The sequence below is a fragment of the Typha latifolia genome, chromosome 5 (genome assembly GCF_019914945.1).
Source record: "Typha latifolia isolate L0001 chromosome 5, TyphaL0001v2, whole genome shotgun sequence".
Classification (NCBI taxonomy): Eukaryota; Viridiplantae; Streptophyta; class Magnoliopsida; order Poales; family Typhaceae; genus Typha; species Typha latifolia.
In genome coordinates this window covers 12,081,140-12,100,094 of record NC_133090.1, presented here as the reverse complement: position 1 = coordinate 12,100,094, position 18,955 = coordinate 12,081,140, and the positions used below count along the sequence as shown (strand labels likewise).

General features: G+C 36.0%; 1 protein-coding gene across 1 annotated transcript; it reads left to right on the top strand.

Moving 5' to 3' along the window:
• Positions 1-593: 593 nt before the first annotated feature.
• LOC140788791 (SAC3 family protein A) lies at positions 594-18,614 on the top strand. The gene is made up of 13 exons (XM_073138244.1): positions 594-1,088; positions 4,188-5,078; positions 6,201-6,632; positions 6,998-7,096; positions 9,409-9,512; positions 10,785-10,962; positions 11,183-11,659; positions 11,803-11,943; positions 12,176-12,235; positions 15,567-15,697; positions 16,493-16,626; positions 16,708-16,937; positions 17,976-18,614. The coding sequence occupies exons 1-13, from the start codon at positions 1,032-1,034 to the stop codon at positions 18,072-18,074; spliced, it is 3,033 nt and encodes a 1,010-aa protein (XP_072994345.1). The 5' UTR covers positions 594-1,031; the 3' UTR covers positions 18,075-18,614.
• The last annotated feature ends 341 nt before the right edge of the window (positions 18,615-18,955 follow it).

The window sequence follows — 18,955 nt, the reverse complement described above, 5'->3', positions numbered from 1 at the left end:
TTCTTCTAATCCTTCGTTTCTTCACCGCAGATAGATTCCGAATTTGAAAAAGTCGTGAATACCAAAGTTGTAGATGGCCATCTTATCTATTTAATTTGATATTATTCTGACGACCGTAGAATATTTTGTAAATATTTTTTCGAAACTACGCAAAGCTGAATTATTAACTAATAAATTCTAGCTTAATAAGACTCTAATTAAAGGAAATAAATAGATAAGATAACTAGACTCAATCTATTGAGCCCAAATATTCTCTTAATGTAATTCGATCTGATCGGGTTCGCATCATAGTTTCAAGTCTATTTTGCAAGTCAAGCTTGAATCAAGTCCTTGATTATTTATCTGAACAACTTTTCCTTAAGAAACAGGATTAAATTCTCCATAATAAATCAATCTTTAAAACGAAACGATAATTTTCCAAATTATTAAAAGAAAATTCCTTTCCATTATGAGACATTCCGGCCCGTTTCAGCCCAGTTACCATCTGACATCGACCTACAAAACGAACGGCCAGGATCGTATCATCCGATGCCTCACCATCCTCACCAACTAGATCTCAGCCTTAAATCCCAGGAACTTAGCCAACTATGGTCGGTTCCGACTCGAATTGTCATCACTATAAATCGCCTCCCCCAGCATTAAAACCTCGCCCTTTTTTTTCCTCCTCTCACTTTGTTTCTACTCCTCGTCGCTCGTGGTCGAGTCGACTCGTCAATAAGTCTCCGGATTCACTCCATTCTAATTTTTTTTTTGTTCTCTTTAATTCTCTTGCTTAGAAGAAGGAATTTATTGTTTTCCTCCAATCTTTCTTCTTTTTGCACCGATTAAGTGGAATTTTTTCCCCCTTTTCTCTTGTCGGATTCCTCTACTGCTGCTTAATTCGCGTGTCGATCTAGTGAGAGACGAATTCGATCCGAGATCGGGGTTTGTAGGAACTTTGGAGGTGATACTTTCTGGAATCTAGGGTTTGGGTTGAAGCCTTCTCGTTTCCAGTGTTCATGTATCGTTCGAGGCACGATTGAGTTGTTCGGATGGCGAGTCAAGGCGGCGGCGATCCTGTCTCTGGGTCGGGTCCCAGTTCCACCGGGGTAGGCCTTTTACTTGAAGAGCACTTCCTGTTTTCCTACAATCTTGACTTTTTGATCTTTGTGAAGTATTTTTTTCGTTTTGCACTACTGTTAATAGCATTAGATCTGTAGGAATTTAAGAAAGTGATGGGCTTTAAAAGCATGTCTTGCTATTGCACAAATATAAGCCAGTTTGAACGTTTATACAGCATAGTGGTGTAAATGTCTTTCATTATTTATGTTTAGATATGTAAGCAGCTTACTTGTAAGTAAAGCTCTAAATAGGTGTTGTCCTCTTCTTCACATTGCTAGATGAGCACTAATTTTGAGGAAACATGGTTTGCTTTATTTGGAAGAAAGTTAAGACCTTATCAATCTGAAGAAGATAGGTGTGGGATATGCATAGATTGTGGACCTGACATATCTCCTTGTTTTGTTCTCTGCCTGTTCTGCCCTTTGATCTGAATAGTGGTGTCATTACAAAATTGGTAGAAGTTTCCATTATCGTTATATTGGCTATAAATCTAGAATTTGATGTTCCATGTACTGGTGATTCATGTCATCTATTTACATAAATGAAATATAATTACTGGTAAGCTTTAATTGCACCCAGTAGCCGAATCTACTATCCATTAACAGTTTGTCTAGTTAATCAATATTCTTTTGTCGTATTTGTTGCCTGGTGTAGTTGGAATTGTTTTTATCTAACCTCTAGTGCATTCATGGCTATCTTTACGCATTGAACTTCTGCGGTGGTTTTTCTGATGTATTTCGAGAGACTTTGTTGGGTTCTGTTAATGTGAGACTGTAGCACGCGTAAATGGAAGGTTTGGTAAATGTTGATTTGGCATGTCTTGGTAATGGTTCTAGAGATTAAATTTAATAGCAACGACACAAATTAATGCTATCATTATTTGAATTGGCTAAATTATCATTTCTTCTGGCCTGCTATATTGGGATCTGTGCGCTTCATCACTCGAAGGTGTAAAACAAGGGATGGCCTAATCCCAACCATGTAATATGCAGGAATTTTAGTTTTTATAAAAATCTCTAAGGCCTTGTTTGCTTTGAGTTCAAAGACTCTCCCTGAACTAGTTCAAGAACCCTTAACTTGGTTTAGCAACTAAATATCTTTTTTATCTTTTTTATATTTAACCAAATTCACTCTTTAAAAAATTAAGACTAAGAAATAATATCGACTATCAAGTTCGGGGCTTAGCCTTAAACCAAACAAGTCCTAAGTTACCTAATGCAACATTTATTAGAGGGTTTGAATCTTTGAACGTGAAACCAAAAAGAGACCGGTAATTATTTATTTTGGAGTTATATGTAAGGAAGATGTTATGAGAGTTATAGATTAAGGGTTAGCATGATTAGTGAAATTGATATTTTGTAGCCTCTCAGGTGTTGACATCTATCATAAGGTCTATACTAGGGGTGGCTATGATTGGATTTGACTGATCCATAGCTTGACTGGATCAAGTAATCAAACTTAATAAGCCGATAACTAATTAGAGAGCTGTATCTAGTATGTGAACTTGAGTCTCTAACTGATTGGCATGGGTTATTTAATCTGTTCATCTTACAATTAGGTCATGAGATAATGGAGATTATTGCTACTCATAGAAGTAATCTCCATGTTGATGGGTATCATTATTATATCTTGACCTTTTTGACTAATTACGGATCTTTGTCATAGATGCATTTATTAGTTTGAAAATGTGGTTCTTAGTAGTGTAGAAATTGAATTCAACATAGAAACTATAGATAAATGTGAAATAACATATTTTTCACAAGAATAGACCTCTGAATAGGGAGATCGACATGTTTAGATGGTCGCTGTTATATGCGGGATGACTCTTCCATACATTGTAATAGAAGGCTCAAAGCAACTTCTAACTTCTGATCACGCACAATTTTGTTGGTCAAATTGGACCTACATCGTACACTTAGTATTCAACATTCAGTATTCATGGCTTACTATATGTGCATTGAACTTTGCAGCTAACCTCCCCTCATTCACATTTCGCAAGATGATATGCCTATACGGAGGGACTCTCAAGATGATTTCTAATAGCTGATAAAGAAAGTGCTCTTATATTGGATAAGGCATTTAGCATCATCTTTTCATAGTAGGGTGTAAATGAATATACTTATGTTGCATCTTCCGTATCCTGATTCTCTTCTGTGGATTCTTCCTCTTTTGCCTTGGCTACTTCTCTAGGTTCTCACTTTCTATTCTTGGTCTTCATTGTGATGTTGCTGTTTCATTATTCTTTTCCTACGCCTTTTCTGCTCTAACAGCCATAGCAGATGTGCTTTTGCAATCAATTTGTCATTGGATATTCTCATCTTCCTTTAACTCTCTCTGTCTTATAGTTAATCTTCTTATCGAATCTAACTTTCCTTGTTAAATAGTTAAAGCTCTCTCTCTCCCTCTCTCTCTCCCCCCCCCCCTATATATATATATATATATAAATGTAGATTGTCATTCCCTCACAACCCAACCCACACACTACCTCAGTTAAACATTTCTCTTGCATACATATTTCTTAGAACTACCCCTTCTCTTTGAACTTGCAATTAGTCTTCCCTCGACCTACACCAGTAACCAATCTGTTACTAGCCTTTAAGATGTTCACTACCATTACAAAAGAGAGAAGATATGTTGAAGTAATCCTTTACATTGTTTCCTTTGGACTTCAATTCTTTTACTTATTCACGTTTCTTTTATTTTATGATACATATTCTATTTGCTACTCTCTTGGAATAACTTGGTACTCATTTTGTGCAATTAATTGTAATTTCTAAATCTGTATTTTTTTTTGGTTTTTTTTTGTTGTGTTTTGCCATTTGCTTTTTTGTTATCAGCTTTGTGCTTTTAGATATATTAGAATTCATATTATATTTGCTTTACCTTCTATTAGTATGTGAGTGTATCTTATTTTCAATTTTCTTGAACTCCTCGACCATGTTTCATTAGTGCCATTTTTTTTACTTTTGAACTTCACATTATCAATATTTGAATGCTAGAGCATTATGTGCCCTGGTTTTGTATCAGGACAGTGATAGTACACCTAACAGATGTTCCCTTATTATTGTTTTTATCTGAACTGTCAGGTTGGTGATGTTGGTCAAGGGCATGCATCTTTATATCCATCTTTTTCTTCTGGGCATCACTCCTGGTCCTCCTCTGCTGGGCCAGTGACAGTCTCGTGGAATTTGAGGGAAGCAAACCCGACTGAGAATGGGTATTCGTCAACTTCTGGATACTATTATGATCCACAAAACGATATATCTGTTTCAGGAGGTACTCAAAGTGGGGCAAATTCTGCATCTCAACAACTTAACTCGTCGAGTCAGGCTACAACTGCCACACAAGACTATGCTTCTTATATCCCCTACTCGAGTTCTACTGTTCCCTATGGCTATAGCAATGCGGAATACCAAAATTATTATTATAACTACCAACAGCCTTCCAATGATTCTTCCTCTCAGCAAGTAGGAGCAAATCAAAATCCAGGTGCAGCTTATCAGCCTCTTAGCTCATTTCAGAATTCAGGGTCTTATGTTGGCCCTACAAGTTATTTAGGCACTTACTACAATGCTGGTGATCATCAGACGGTTCAGACCACAACGGGTTACGAAAACAGCAGCTATTATTATCAGAACAACTCGTGGAACGACAGAAGTTACACAACTAATCCCTCTCATCCTCACTTAGGCTACCCATCATCAGATACAACTTCCATCCAGTCTTCTACTACCATTTCTGCAAATCCTTCATATTATCAACAGCAATACAATCAGTGGCCTAGCTACTACAATCAGTCTGTACCTTCTTCTGGTTGTACTCCAGGGACAGAGCACCAGTCTACTACTGTGACTTCTGCTGCTGCTTGTCCAGCTGTAGGTGTTAGTGGCTACTCTTATATGAGCAGCCAACCACCACCACCTGGCACTACATCATGGAGAAAAGATGCTGGAACCTCTGCACTGTCTTCTTTGCAGGTATTGCCTTTCTTAAGATGACTGTACCACATACTTCAGTGTGAAGGTCTCATGCTATGTGGTTCTGTCAATTACCAAGTAGCAACTACTTTCTATGTTGTTTTGATGGAATCTTTAGGCAGTTTAGTTTGTTTACAATTCCTTTACTCATTCATAGAATTTTGCTGGAATTGGAAACCATTACAAGTCTCATTTTACGGTGATTGCTGTATTAGTTAAATTTCAGTGTTGAAGTTGGAGAATCAGTGGTGCTAAATTACTATCGATTAGTGCTTAAGGAACTTGGTTTCCGTTACCAGTTCTGTATTTCTGTCAATTAATAGTCTGGCTTCAGAGCCTTGTCGTAAAGAATAATGCTTCAGATGCCTGATAATGTCGCTGAAAATTCTATTGATGTATAGGATTTTCTAGGCAGGGGTAAAAGTGTAATATATGGTAAGTTACTAGATGTTAAAGTATGCTACATTGACAGCAACAACCCTTGTGGCCCTGTCCCGTAATAAACCTAACACATCAACAGCATTCTCAGATTCGTCCTCAAGTACCTCAAGAATTCTGAATGTAAATGTATGCTGTAGCATACAACATGAAGGTTATTTTAGGAGGATTAAAACTGATCCTTGCTTAATTCATCTATAGTACAGTAAATATCCAATAACTGTACTCTTCCTTAATTAGGAGCATTGCTTTCTTACAAGTACATGAGATCGTGGATCATTCTTTTAGTCTGCATATTTACGAGGATCTCATGTTAATAACAGTTCTGACTTCCTCCCTTTTACTTTTGAGTGTTTTAAAAATTCAGTTGTATCCTATTAGGTTTCAGAACAAGTACATGATGTGCTTTAAAATGATGGGGAATTAGTTAGAGGAGGTTTCTTATTTGCTTTATTGAATGTCTCGATCATCTATAACCACTCCTTTTCATTTGATTGCCTCATCAAAACAATCATGCATTGCATGTCGTGATAGATGACTAGGTCATCTGATTATTCTTGCATTAGATTTGTCATGTGGAATCTAAAGCATGCATGCTTTGCTGCCTAACTTATTGAACTCGGAAACTCTTGATCCTTGTTGTCAATCTAGTGGAATTTATTATCATGGTTTAATCTATTGCAGGAAAAAAGCCATACTGCAGCTCATCCTCCAACTGTCAATCAGGTAGTCGGGGATCCATGGTACCAAAACCACCTTCCCAGTCAAGTTCCCTCATACTCACAAAAGCCTGCGATTCTTTCTCCATTGCCAGCAAATAACCATGAAGATCAACAGAGGTTCACATATCCTCAAGCTCCAATCTTAAATGTTCCTTCATCCATTCAGGTTCAGCAACCGATGCATACAACCACAATGTCTGATACACAGCGGGTAAGCAAAATACAGATTCCAACAAATCCTAGAATTGCTTCAGGTTTGTCCTTCGGCATTGTCAAAAGCGACAAGGAAAATTTAGTGGCTGATACAACTCCAAAACCAGCCTACATCAGTGTCTCAGTACCAAAGAATAATACAAAATCATCAGCTCCAGAAGATAATGATGCCATCATTAAGGTGACTAGTTTTTACTTTTCCTTTCAAATGCAAACTTTGTTTAGGAAGAAATTGATTATGCATATGTTTACGATATTTTTCATGATGGAGCTAGGCACTTGTTAAGCTGTGAGATACACAAACTAGATTTTCCAAAGCTGAAATCTCAACTCTGCACCCCCTCCTCTCCTTCTCTGTTTCCTTCCTTATTCCTATCTTATTCTCCCACATGAATATTGGATATTTGGAATATCTTGATTGGACCTGTTATGCAAGTATTTTTTTCTGAGTTGTCAAATCTACTTATACTAGAAGTTATAAGGGAAAAAGCTTGGGATCTTGTAATAGTTATATTTTCTAAAGTATATATTTGTTTTCTATGTTAGGGAACCATGCCTGTTTCGCTTCGTGCTTACGTGGAGAGAACTTTTGTTCGTTGCAAGAATGATGCACAAAGAACTGTCAATCAAAGTATAATGAAGGAGGTGAAACTTTTATCTTTGATATTCTTAACATTTCTGATTTGGTTGCAGTAATGCTCTATTTGACTTCCTTTTATCTTTGTACCTATAAGCATTCTTATTTCTCCCAATAAGGCATAGTGTCTTGCTTGAAGGCATGTATGTTGGTAATGAAGTTCCAATCACATTGAGTGAGATCGATTATAAGAATAACTGTTTATTTTTGAGTGAATGATCTTACACATTAACCTGTGCTTCTTGCTCTTTAGTGGGTAGAGAAGCACTGAGAATCAATTTATTGTAGGGTATCACAAATATGACTTAGATTACTGATGGAGGATTAAAGTCTCAAGTCTCAACTGCAAAAGAGAATATGGAAAAAAAATTTGAATCTTAGCCGGCCAACCATATAGCACTTTCGTAAGTTGAAAATCCACCATTGGACACACCCTATTCTATGTGAAGTTAGCTCTCTTGTATTAATCTTGACTAATTTTGAAAGCACATAGCATTCATGATTCTTCACTGGCTATGTTGCTATGATTTGGAATTTAAGGTTTACGAAAGTTGAAGATTCAGGAAGAAAATGAGAAAAAAGAGCAGGATGGATGTTTCCGATCAGGTAATGTATGGGAATATATGTTTATCAAATATTCTTTTAAGGGCTCTACTTATTGAGCTACATCATATAATGGTTTCAGAGATTCGTTCAAATAACTTCAATAACCTTGTATTGGAGTTGTTCCTGGCATGCTCATCTCATCCAGAATGCATCACATCAGTTATTGGGATAAGAAACTTAGAAAGCTAGACTTAGAAGGTATATTAGTATGTATGGGCAATGTTCTGAAAGGCGGCCGCGGATGGCGGACGGTCACCCCACTGACTAGCGCCAAGGCGAGCGACAAGGCGGGCGACAAGACGGTCTAGCATTTTTATATTAAAAAAAATAAAAAAAATTATATATAATATATTTATAATTTTTAATACTGATATAGTATATATAAAATTTGTAATGATGCACTATGCCACAATATCAAATAATGTAATTACAATTCACCATTCACAACTATAACAAGTTCACAAACAAATTAGCAATTGATTCCTCTAGCATAGCAAATTAACAATAATTACTAATTAAGCAATTAGAAAACTAACAGTGATAGTCAGTGTCCGGCAGTGAAAGAATTTAAATTACTAATTACTGCAATTAGTTTTCTAATTACTAATTAGAATAATAATCACTCTAATTAATAATTACAGTGATTGTCAGAGTGTCCGACAATGTTAGTTTTCTAATTATTAATTAGAAAACTAACAGTCGGCTTTCTTATCTACCAATTAGCATTTAGCAAACTAATTAGCTCAATAATCATTATTCATTAATCAACTATGTTGAGTAAGGAATCATGAGACAGTGAATTAGTGAATTGGTGAGGGCGGTATTTGAGTTATAATGAGGTGTTGAAGGAAGAGGATGAGTGCTTAAAACTCTATGGAATCGAAATAAATAATGTGATGCAATTTAGCTTCTAAATTCTTGATGCGGCAGTCTTCTCATTTTTAATTTCTTGCCATGCAAAAAACAGAAACACAACTGGAAAATGTGTGAGAACATACTGCCATAACTAGTTCTTGTGTGATTTCTCTGACTCTCTAAGGTTGTAACATGTCTTTTGGGGATTATTGAACTGTTATGAAGCTCTGCCTGGTTATTGTCTTGAGAAGTTTGGAAGTATTAGTGGTGCAAAGAGATGATTGTTGCTGTCTCACTGAGATTTGTATTTTAATATGGACATACTATCCAACTGCAAATACAAATTTAGAAATGATAAAATATGAGGAATATTAGGAGCTGCACTGAAATGATTTTGATTAAAATTATAATTAGCATTTTTTATCACCACCAAATATTGCCTTCTTTTGTTGAATTATGAGTTTATGTGCATAAAGAAAGATCCAAACAGAATTTCACAATGATTTCAGAAGTTATATGAAAGTAATGTAGAATTTCTGTCACCCTTGATGGGACTAATGGATAGTTGATGATACATCTTCCTGAAATAGTTGGTCCTAGCAATGCGGAAAATATTACTAATTTATGGACAAGCACTATGTAATGTGTCTCTTCTTATAGCATAGAAACTTATACAGCAACCGAACTGTAAGAGTCATCATCTTGTCCATAGAGTAGGCCACTTTCTGACTATGTATTGAGGTTCTTATGATTGTATATTTAGTTTGATCACTATGAATTTGTTTATTCACTCGCTGACTTATCAGAACATCCTACTATGTATTCTAAAAATCTTTTAATTTTTTTTGTCTTTCTTCAGATGATCAACAAAGCATCTGCTGATGGAACACTTTTTACCAGGAACTGGGATATAGAACCACTTTTCCCCTTGCCAAACACTCCATTAGATGCAAATGAGCAGAAGTATGTATCAATCTTGTTATATTATCTTGGGGACATGACTTGCTTTTCATTTGCTTATGCTTTACAGCTAATTCATATGGTTGTCCGGCATAGTAATTAAATTCTTGACATAAGATGTACACATGAGGTGATTTAGGACTTAAAGTTTCAAAAAAAGGACAAGGATTTGCTTAATTTTGATAGATTCTCTGCAGATATAACTCAGAACTATTTCTTGCTACTGTTTATTTGTTGGTCTCATGACCTTCACCATAGCATGGGCCATCTCTTTCCGAAGCACATAAAATGTTGCTTGGAAATGGATGCAACTGTCAGAATAACATGCAGATCCTTTTTGACAATGCCGCAAGGGTGAACCTGTGAAAGCAAGTGTGCAAGATATAGGGATGCATGGAGTAAGCAATTGTATCACAAATAATCAGATGTTTCAGCATTACAGTACAGGAAATAGTAGTATCTCTTTTTAGTCATTAACATTACATCATTAAATAAGTGGCAAATTAGGTATATTTAATTTTTTTAATTCAATTACTCAGAGTTTATTTAGTTTACATATTGAAAGACTAAACTATATGAATGGATCTTGTGATTACTCAAATTTCTATAAATAAGAATGATCAGATGTCAGGTATTTTCCTCTGCTCAGTTTTAAATGGATGATATTATTTTCAACAATCTATATCTGTAACCATGCAAACATTGTATTATCCCCAGGGAGTCAGTTTTATCAATTTATGACACGTGAAATGTGTTGACCTTGCTTTTCTGAACTTTTTCAGATTTTCTTATCATAGGATCTACCTTAAAACATATGCATCATTGTTGGACAAATCATACTCTTTTAAGTAATCTTGAAAGACTAAAATTGAAGAGATGATCCATGTCCAAAGTCTTCAACAATATCTGACACGGGTTTACTTGTGAACATGAATTTTCAAGTATGGTGAAGTGGCTTACTACAATAAGAAGCTGAGATTTGGATCACTTGAACAAATTATCACTGTGAAATATCGGTCCAGAAAAAAAAATCTAGAATGAGAGGATGTTTGATCGACAACTATGCTATTCTTATTGGCCTCCTCTCTTCCTCTCCCTCTCCCCTCCTCGCCCCCCCCTCCCTCCCTCATCTTAACAACTGGGGTCTAAAGATAGGCTATATCAGCTAAGAACTATTGAACTCAAATATGTAATCTATTGATTTAGGATCATCGTACATTTATAAGATTGTTTGATGCCCCTAAAAGTATATATTTCTTTTCCTTTTTGCTCCAGCATTCTATCAAACCCAGCTCCTGCGACCTTGCCCAAATTTAAGAGAAGCCCCAGTAGGCGTCTGAAAAGTCGATGGGAGCCTGTAGCAGAAGAAAAGTTGGTTGAGAAGCCTGAATTGGTTACTAATGATTCATCAAGGGATCTTAGCTGGGGTCGTCTTCCAGCAACTGAAAGACCGGTAATCCATAATCTCTGATTAGGTCATTTGCTACATCTGCAGTGACACTGGGAAATTTCTTTTTATAATACATCATTGTTTAGAAAAAGTATTGGAGTTATTTGTTTCTGCTCATGCTATTAGATTACTACTTGAACACAATTGATTGGTCTCAGTAAGGACAGAATCTTGTACTGAAGTAATCACCATAAATTTGCTCTCTTTCTTGACTAAATTGTAGGCCACCAACAGTTGGAACTTCGTGAAATTTCTTCCATCTCAACAGCAGACACCACTAAAATTTGGTCAGGGTCCAGCTAAGAAGCCAAAAATTGGTGATCCCACTCCTACCAGTGTAACCAGAAATGGCGATGCTTCAAGTGATAGTGATAAGGAGCAAGGCCTGACGAAATATTATGCTAGTGCAACCTCTCTATCAAATTCGCCAGAGGAAAAGAGACGCCGTGAGCATCGATATAAGCGTTTTGAAAAGGGGCAGGATGATCAGGCACAAACAAGACACTTCAGACCAAAAAATGATGTCTCTGGGAGTATATCCTCAAGAAGAGCAAGTGCTGTGCTTCTTGCCAAAAGTTATGAAGATGGTGTTAGCAGGGCTGTGGAAGATATTGATTGGGATGCCCTCACAGTCAAAGGGAGCTGCCAGGAAATTGAGAAACGTTATCTGCGTCTTACATCTGCACCTGATCCTACCACTGTAAGTTACCATTTCTACTTGTGTTGTAGGGCATATTAATTACAGTTATACTTCTTTTTGGTGCTAGATCTGTGATGTTTTAGTATGTTTCCTAATGCCCTTCAAACATTGCTTCTTCTTAAGTTAAAGCCATTCTTTTTCAGGTTAGACCAGAAGATGTCTTGGAGAAAGCTCTTCATATGGTTCAGACTTCTCAAAAGAATTACCTTTATAAATGCGATCAACTTAAGTCTATTCGCCAAGATCTTACTGTACAAAGGATTCAGAATGAGCTAACTGCCAAGGTTCCTCTTTCAAGTTCTGTTAAATTAGTATTAGCATTTCTCGTATTACGGCTGTTGATTTTATTTAGTAACTGTGTCTGCAGTAGATTGAGGTTATTTTGATTTTACAGGACAGTATACTGGAGATTTGTGTTTATTTTTCACAAGACATTATCATTCACATTGGTCCTCAGCTTGTTTTTTTTGAAGTTTAATTCTCCTAGCTTCGTATAAATTTGATGCCTTGTCTCAGGTGTATGAGACTCATGCACGATTAGCACTGCAAGCAGGGGATTTACCTGAGTATAATCAGGTATGTTCATTTCTTTAGGCTCTTGTGTTTATGTAGTAAGCTACTAAGACAAGAATGGAAGTATTTGCCAGTATTCTTTCTTGTTTAATTTAATTTTCTTGTTTGCTTGTTACATAATTTTGAGCAATTATGGTTTTCGTTGTCATCAAATCGAAGTGTTGGCATTATTAAAGCCACAACATACTTAGGCACGCTTGGCATCATTCATGATTATATCAAGGTTCTAAAAATCGGTATCGGGATCATGATTGACCGTCCGAAAAAACGATACGTATCGGCTGTATCGGCCATATCGGCCGTCTCGGCCGCTTGTATCAGATCGGACTATTTTAATTAAATAAAATTCTAAATATTATTAAAAATATTGAGAAATTTTTAAAAATTTTAAAAAAATTATAATAAAATAAGAAATAATAATTACTCACATATAAAGCCTAAAAAGTAAAAATCTATTTTCCTTTTTCTCTTCTTTTCTATCCCTCTAATTGTTAGTCTAAAGTATCCATTCTCTCCCACACTTCTTTTTTTCTATCTTTTTTTCTCTCTCTCTCTCTCTTTCTCACCCTCGTTTTTTTTAATCTTTCCCTATCCCTCACTCTCTCTTCCTTTTTCCCTCTCTCTCTCTCTCATACCCTCTTTTTTTTTAATCTTTCCCTCTCCCTCACTCTCTCATCCTTTTTCCCTCTCTCTCTCTCACTTATACCCTCTTTTTTTAATCTTTCCCTCTCCCTCACTCTCTCTTCCTTTTTCCCTCTCTCTCTCACTCATACCCTCTTTTTTTAATCTTTCCCTCTCCCTTACTCTCTCTTCCTTTTTCCTTCTCTCTCTCACTCATACCCTCTTTTTTTAATCTTTCCCTCTCCCTCACTCTCTCTTCCTTTTTCCCTCTCTCTCTCACTCATACCCTCTTTTCTTAATCTTTCCCTCCTCTCTCTCTCCTTTTTCCCTCTCTCTCTCTCTCACTCATACCCTCTTTTTTTAATCTTTCCCTCTCCCTCACTCTCTCTTCCTTTTTCCCTCTCTCTCTCTCTTACCCTCTTTTTTTAATCTTTCCCTCTCCCTCACTCTCTCTTCCTTTTTCCCTCTCTCTCTCACTCATACTCTTTTTTTAATCTTTCCCTCTCCCTCACTCTCTCTTCCTTTTTCCCTCTCTCTCTCTCTCACTCATACCCTCTTTTTTTAATCTTTCCCTCTCCCTCACTCTCTCTTCCTTTTTCCCTCTCTCTCTCTCTCACTCATACCCTCTTTTTTTAATCTTTCCCTCTCCCTCACTCTCTCTTCCTTTTTCCCTCTCTCTCTCACTCATACTCTCTTTTTTTAATCTTTCCCTCTCCCTCACTCTCTCTTCCTTTTTCCCTCTCTCTCCCTTTCTCTCCCTCACTCTCTCTTCCTCTTTCTCTCTCTCTAGACTGCTACTGCTGCAGGTGGCTGCACAGGCCGAAACCGATCGGGATCGGCCGAAACTGGAATCCTTGGATTATATATTTATTGTTTATGTTAACTAAATGTAGAAATTTAGTCAGTTGCAATTTTTTTTACTATAACTTATGACAGTTTGTTTGCAAGCTATTGATAGTGAAAAGAACTTTCTACATCTTTTTCTCCTTCCATCACCGAGTGTAATTTAACACTATATATCCTCATTCCTCTTTATGAGAACAAAAAACTATTCCCAAACATATTTCTTTTCTTTGTTTACATTTTTTGAACATATGGGAACAAATAGAACAGGATGCCGGCTTACAAAGGAAAGTAAAAAAACATAATCAATGCCATACGTGTCCAATGGGATCCTTTCTACTTTGAGGATCACATCCCTGTGAAATCTTTTTCTATTCACTGAATTTCAAGATTTGTTGCTCATACCAAACTGGTAGCAAATTGATTTAATGCTCATACCAAGGAAAGGAGAGAGTCAAGGGAAGAGAAGAGAAAGGCGATGAAAAAAAATCCTCAATTGATGCAGGACAAAGTAGTAGAGAGAGATTAGAGAGACAAGACAAAGTAGAAGATGGAGAGAATAAGACTCGAGAGAAACACAGATTAGGGTGAGAAAGAGAAAAAGGGTGGGGGTGGGAGCTTTTATAAGAAAACACTCAATTATTCATAAAAAACCAACTATTAATCCAATCAGACTCTTTATAGACCCCTTTTATAAGAAAATACTAGATTATTCGTACGAAACCAACAATTAATCTTTTGGACTCCTTAAGAAATAATCATCGGTATTTTTCACTGCTACAACATGCTACAGTAAGGTCAGAAATAAGACTTAAAAATTAAAATTAAAATACTAACTGTGAATTCAACACACTTTAACCTAGATATTCATCCTTCATTATCCAGCATGCTTGGGATTAGTGGGAGAAGTTGTACATAATATATATATATATATATATATGAGAGGCTGACGAGGCAGTTCTACATTTAGTGAGTTGCGTAACTAGCTAATCTTCTGAACTTATCAAAATGAGTGTGCCAATAAGCAGCTTTATATGCCATTACATAATCCGGCTGCAGATAGCAGGCTGATAGATTGTTCATGAATTGAGTCAGCTGTCTGAGGGACTACATATTCTCATGTGGTTATGATGACTATTTTTCCATTGTATTTCATGGTAAAAGCTATTGGCTCCTTTAAAGTTAAATTACCCTTTTGGTAGCCACTTTTTCTAGTAAACTATTGTCATATATCATGATCAAAGACATTTTTATCCATTTAAATAGTCGTTAATAGAGTTGTGAAATATGTAATCATCATAGGACCAATCTTCTCCAAATTCATGGCATCTAAAATCAGACTAATTGTCAGCAACACTAATATTCATGATTAGGTAGATCGACAATTAACAGCACAAAAGCAAGCAGCATGCACATAGAGTAAGGCATGCTTGGCAGTTATCAGGACAGATCTACCTCAACTCTTATTTGTGACACTCCGGGGTCTTATTATATCAAAGATATAATATAATCTTTGATTAGTTCGGAAGAATTGCCGAGCTGGTGAGTCATTGACAGATTGAATAGTCTTGTTATATCAAAAATATAATCTTTGAGTCGAAGGGTCTAATGAAGCTTGAACCCATCCTTTTGAGAGATTCATCTAAAAGAGTATTAAATTGCTTTTTCTTATTTCATTTTATTTTTATTGGTTCTTTTCATATGTAGAATAGATGAAGCCTGAGGGTCATTGTTCATCTTATAGATGCATTTAAGGAGTATAATGATTCTTTCAGTTTCTTGCTGGCAAAAGTACACTGGTTGAAAAGTTGTTGCATAGAGATACAATCACCTGAATCTTATACTGAAATATCTTTGGTGCAACTTGCAGTGTCAATCACAATTGAAAAGACTATATGGTGAAGGAATCAAGGGGTGTCACATGGAGTTCTCTGCTTATAATTTGCTTTGTATTAACTTACACTCCAATAATAAAAGAGACCTATTGTCATCTATGACAAGGTATATGCAGCATGTGACATTTTTCAGCTTACTGTTTTATAGCTTTCTTCTTATATTGGTTTTACATAATTGGTTGATTAGGCATGATCTTTTGATGATCTTGGTTTCTTCCTATAAATGTATGATTTTGGTCAACAATGTGGTGGTTGCTTAATTTTTTGGAGATACAATGTGCTATAGGAATGCATTTTATTAAATGATACTGTTCCATGATTAGTTCCTATCACGTGTGATTTCTTAAATTATCTGGGCTTCTGTGATGAAAAACTTTTCCATTAGATCTTAATGTATTTCTGTAGGTTCATATTGACTAGATCTACCTACAGAAACATGCAAATCCAAAAATCACTTCTGAATGTTAGGAATGGTAATGGGTCCTAATCATATTGCTAAACAGTATTGCCTGCTGGTTGTTGACTGGCCATAAGTATTCAACCTGTTAATTAATGTTCATCTGCATGACAAGGTTGCGTCGTTAGAAGAGAAATGGTCAATGTTTTGATGCATAATTATTGAAAGTAAATAATCGGGCAGACTCTTCTAGTTCCATGTCAGATCAGAGTAGTGTGTTGTAAGTGTTAGTCTATGTTCTCTTTGTTACTATGAAGTAAAATCAGCTCATCTAACCTGATGTTTGTTATCTTCAGGAGATGGTAACACCAGATCACCATTTCGATAAATATTTTGCTAGAAGAAATGCATGGCATACATAGTGAATATTTCATCTCAATTTCATTGCTGCATATACTTTTATGTCATTTCTATATTTTAACTTGTCAATGGCTTCCTTTTCAGATTATCAGTTGAAGCAAAAGCTGATGAAGCTGTTAAGCATGCTCTTGCAGTTCACTCTGCTGTTTCATCTGGAAATTATGTTCTATTTTTCAGATTGTACAAGACAGCTCCGAATCTGAATACCTGCCTTATGGGTACCTAAAGAATAAGCGCTTTGCATTATGGTATCAATTTTAGTGGCAGCGTTCATGTACTTGCAATTCCTTGTCATGCAGATCTTTATGCAGAGAAGATGCGATTTGAGGCTGTGAAATGCATGGCTAAATCATACCGCCCAACAGTTCCTGTTAGATACATTGCGTGGGTTTTGGGATTCTCAAGAACTGCACTTGGAGGAGATGGTGACTTTAATGACACAGATAAACTAGAAGAATGTGAAGAATGGTTGCGGGCACATGGTGCAGTTCTTATTGCAGACAATAATGGAATGCAGATGGACGCCAAGGTATGATGGAATTTTTTTTCCTTTCTTCTTTTGAGTGCAGAACTTAATAGCCACAATCTAGCTAGGTGAAAGTAGTTTGTAATAAAAGTGTACAATATTTTGAAAGACGACCACGCTGCATAGTGCATAGGCGATATTTAGTGTTTAAAAAATAAAAATAATTTTATATGATATATAATATATACTATTAAAAATTAGCAATAATTTCTTTAACAAAATAACATCTAATCCACAAACAATAATTAGCAGAATAGCAAATATATAAACTAGTAGATTGTAAGCACAACTATTAATCCACAAATACTAATTACATACTTGCAGAAAATAAATAGTAATTCACAAATAGTAATCGATCTCATGCTCTCAGCAGAATAACAATTAGCAAACATACCTGCAAAAAAATAAAAATATAAATAACATTTATTCTGTTGATTGAACAAATAAATGAAAAATTCAAAATAACACTAACACTGCCAAAATTGCTGCAGTTTGCAAAACTTAAAAACTTAACAACCACAATCTGCAGCACACAACCATCACTAATTTTGCTCATCCTTTTTATCATCTGGCTGCATATATTTATCTATTGCTTGACCATGCTACTACAATACTACATTTGTACTACGAAGAGCAGAAATGCCTGAATATTTTCTGCCTTTGGAACTACCTGTAGTTTCCTCAATTCTAAGTTGGGTCACTGTACAAGAGGAGAGGCCTAGACATTTAGCTCTTCCTAATGGACATGCCAGGTGGTTGAGAATATATGCAACCCATTCTTTGTATCGGTTTCCAACCGCACTTGTTCTTTTAAACCTCAAGTTTCACCTTAAGATTGCTTTTCTAGGCATCCATGTGTAAGGGCAGCAATTTACTCATATCATCACAACCAGACACAAACACACATCAGACTCCAATCTTGGAAATTCTGTCCATTTCTGTTTGGTTCCTTGCTATATACAATACGAGAACTTTGGAATTTTTATCTATTTCTCGTCGAGTTTCTTTCTGTTTACTGATTTGGAGCTTATTCTGTCACAGGCATCTGCGTCCACTCTTTTCATGCCAGAACCAGAGGATGCTGTTGCACATGGAGACACAACTCTTGCAGTTGACGATTTTCTGACTAGAGCATCATAACAATGCTAAGACTTGTTGTATTCTTTTGTACAATACAGGGGAAGAAGCAAGGACTTGCTTTTCTCATCAGTAGGGAGGAGGAAATAACAGTTATCTCCTCAGCAATTTGTTGGTTGCCAAACAAACAACTGAAGCTCAGAAGAATTGGATCATCTCGTGGACAACTCCAGCCTGTCTTTTTCTGGAGTAGCTAGATTGGCTAGGCAACAATCTGGCTGGAGCCTTCAGCATGTTACATTGTCCTGAATCTATGACATGCCTTACTCGAGTTTAAGGGCGACATGAGCATGCAAGTAGTGTTGCACCACTTACCAAACCTTGTACTCAGATTAGTTAGTAGAATTAAGGCTGGCCGAGATAGTTCTGAATTCCATTCAAGTCAGATGCAAGTGTAAATGTCCATTTAAGTGGTTAAAATTTGAGTATTGTGTACAATAATTTTACTTATTTCTTGGCAATGGGGTAATTTGTGCAACATATATACCGGTTCACATTGGAGTTTGGACAGTGATGTTGATAAAACCTAGCTTCTGAACTCTACCTCTTTGAGTATTCCAATATTCCTCTAATTGCATGTACATTTTTCTGGTTATATGTCAAAAAGCTCTACAAGTATTACTTTGCGTAATTCTATCTGTTATCTCTGAGGTTTACTCGTAGAACTAGGTATTGGATTACCTTTGGTATATAAAAGAGTATTCTTTTTTGTCTTTCTTTTGTTTGTATAGAGGGGATGACTTTGCCCACATTGAAAGTATTTTATGTTTTAATTCACACTAGGTTTGAGTGCACACTAACATGAGAGGGTATGATCATTTATCCAACTCGAAAGAAAAAAAATATAAAGTTTGATTGCACACTACTAATGTATAGTGAAAATT

What these genes read in the sequence shown, in the direction of transcription:
- LOC140788791 (XM_073138244.1), top strand. Translation starts at nt 1,032, where the DNA reads ATGGCGAGTCAAGGCGGCGGCGATCCTGTCTCTGGGTCGGGTCCCAGT. An exon ending in TTCCAGCAACTGAAAGACCG is followed by an intron (nt 10,963 to 11,182) that starts GTAATCCATAAT and finishes ACTAAATTGTAG; the next exon opens with GCCACCAACAGTTGGAACTT. An exon ending in GAATGCAGATGGACGCCAAG is followed by an intron (nt 16,938 to 17,975) that starts GTATGATGGAAT and finishes ATTCTGTCACAG; the next exon opens with GCATCTGCGTCCACTCTTTT.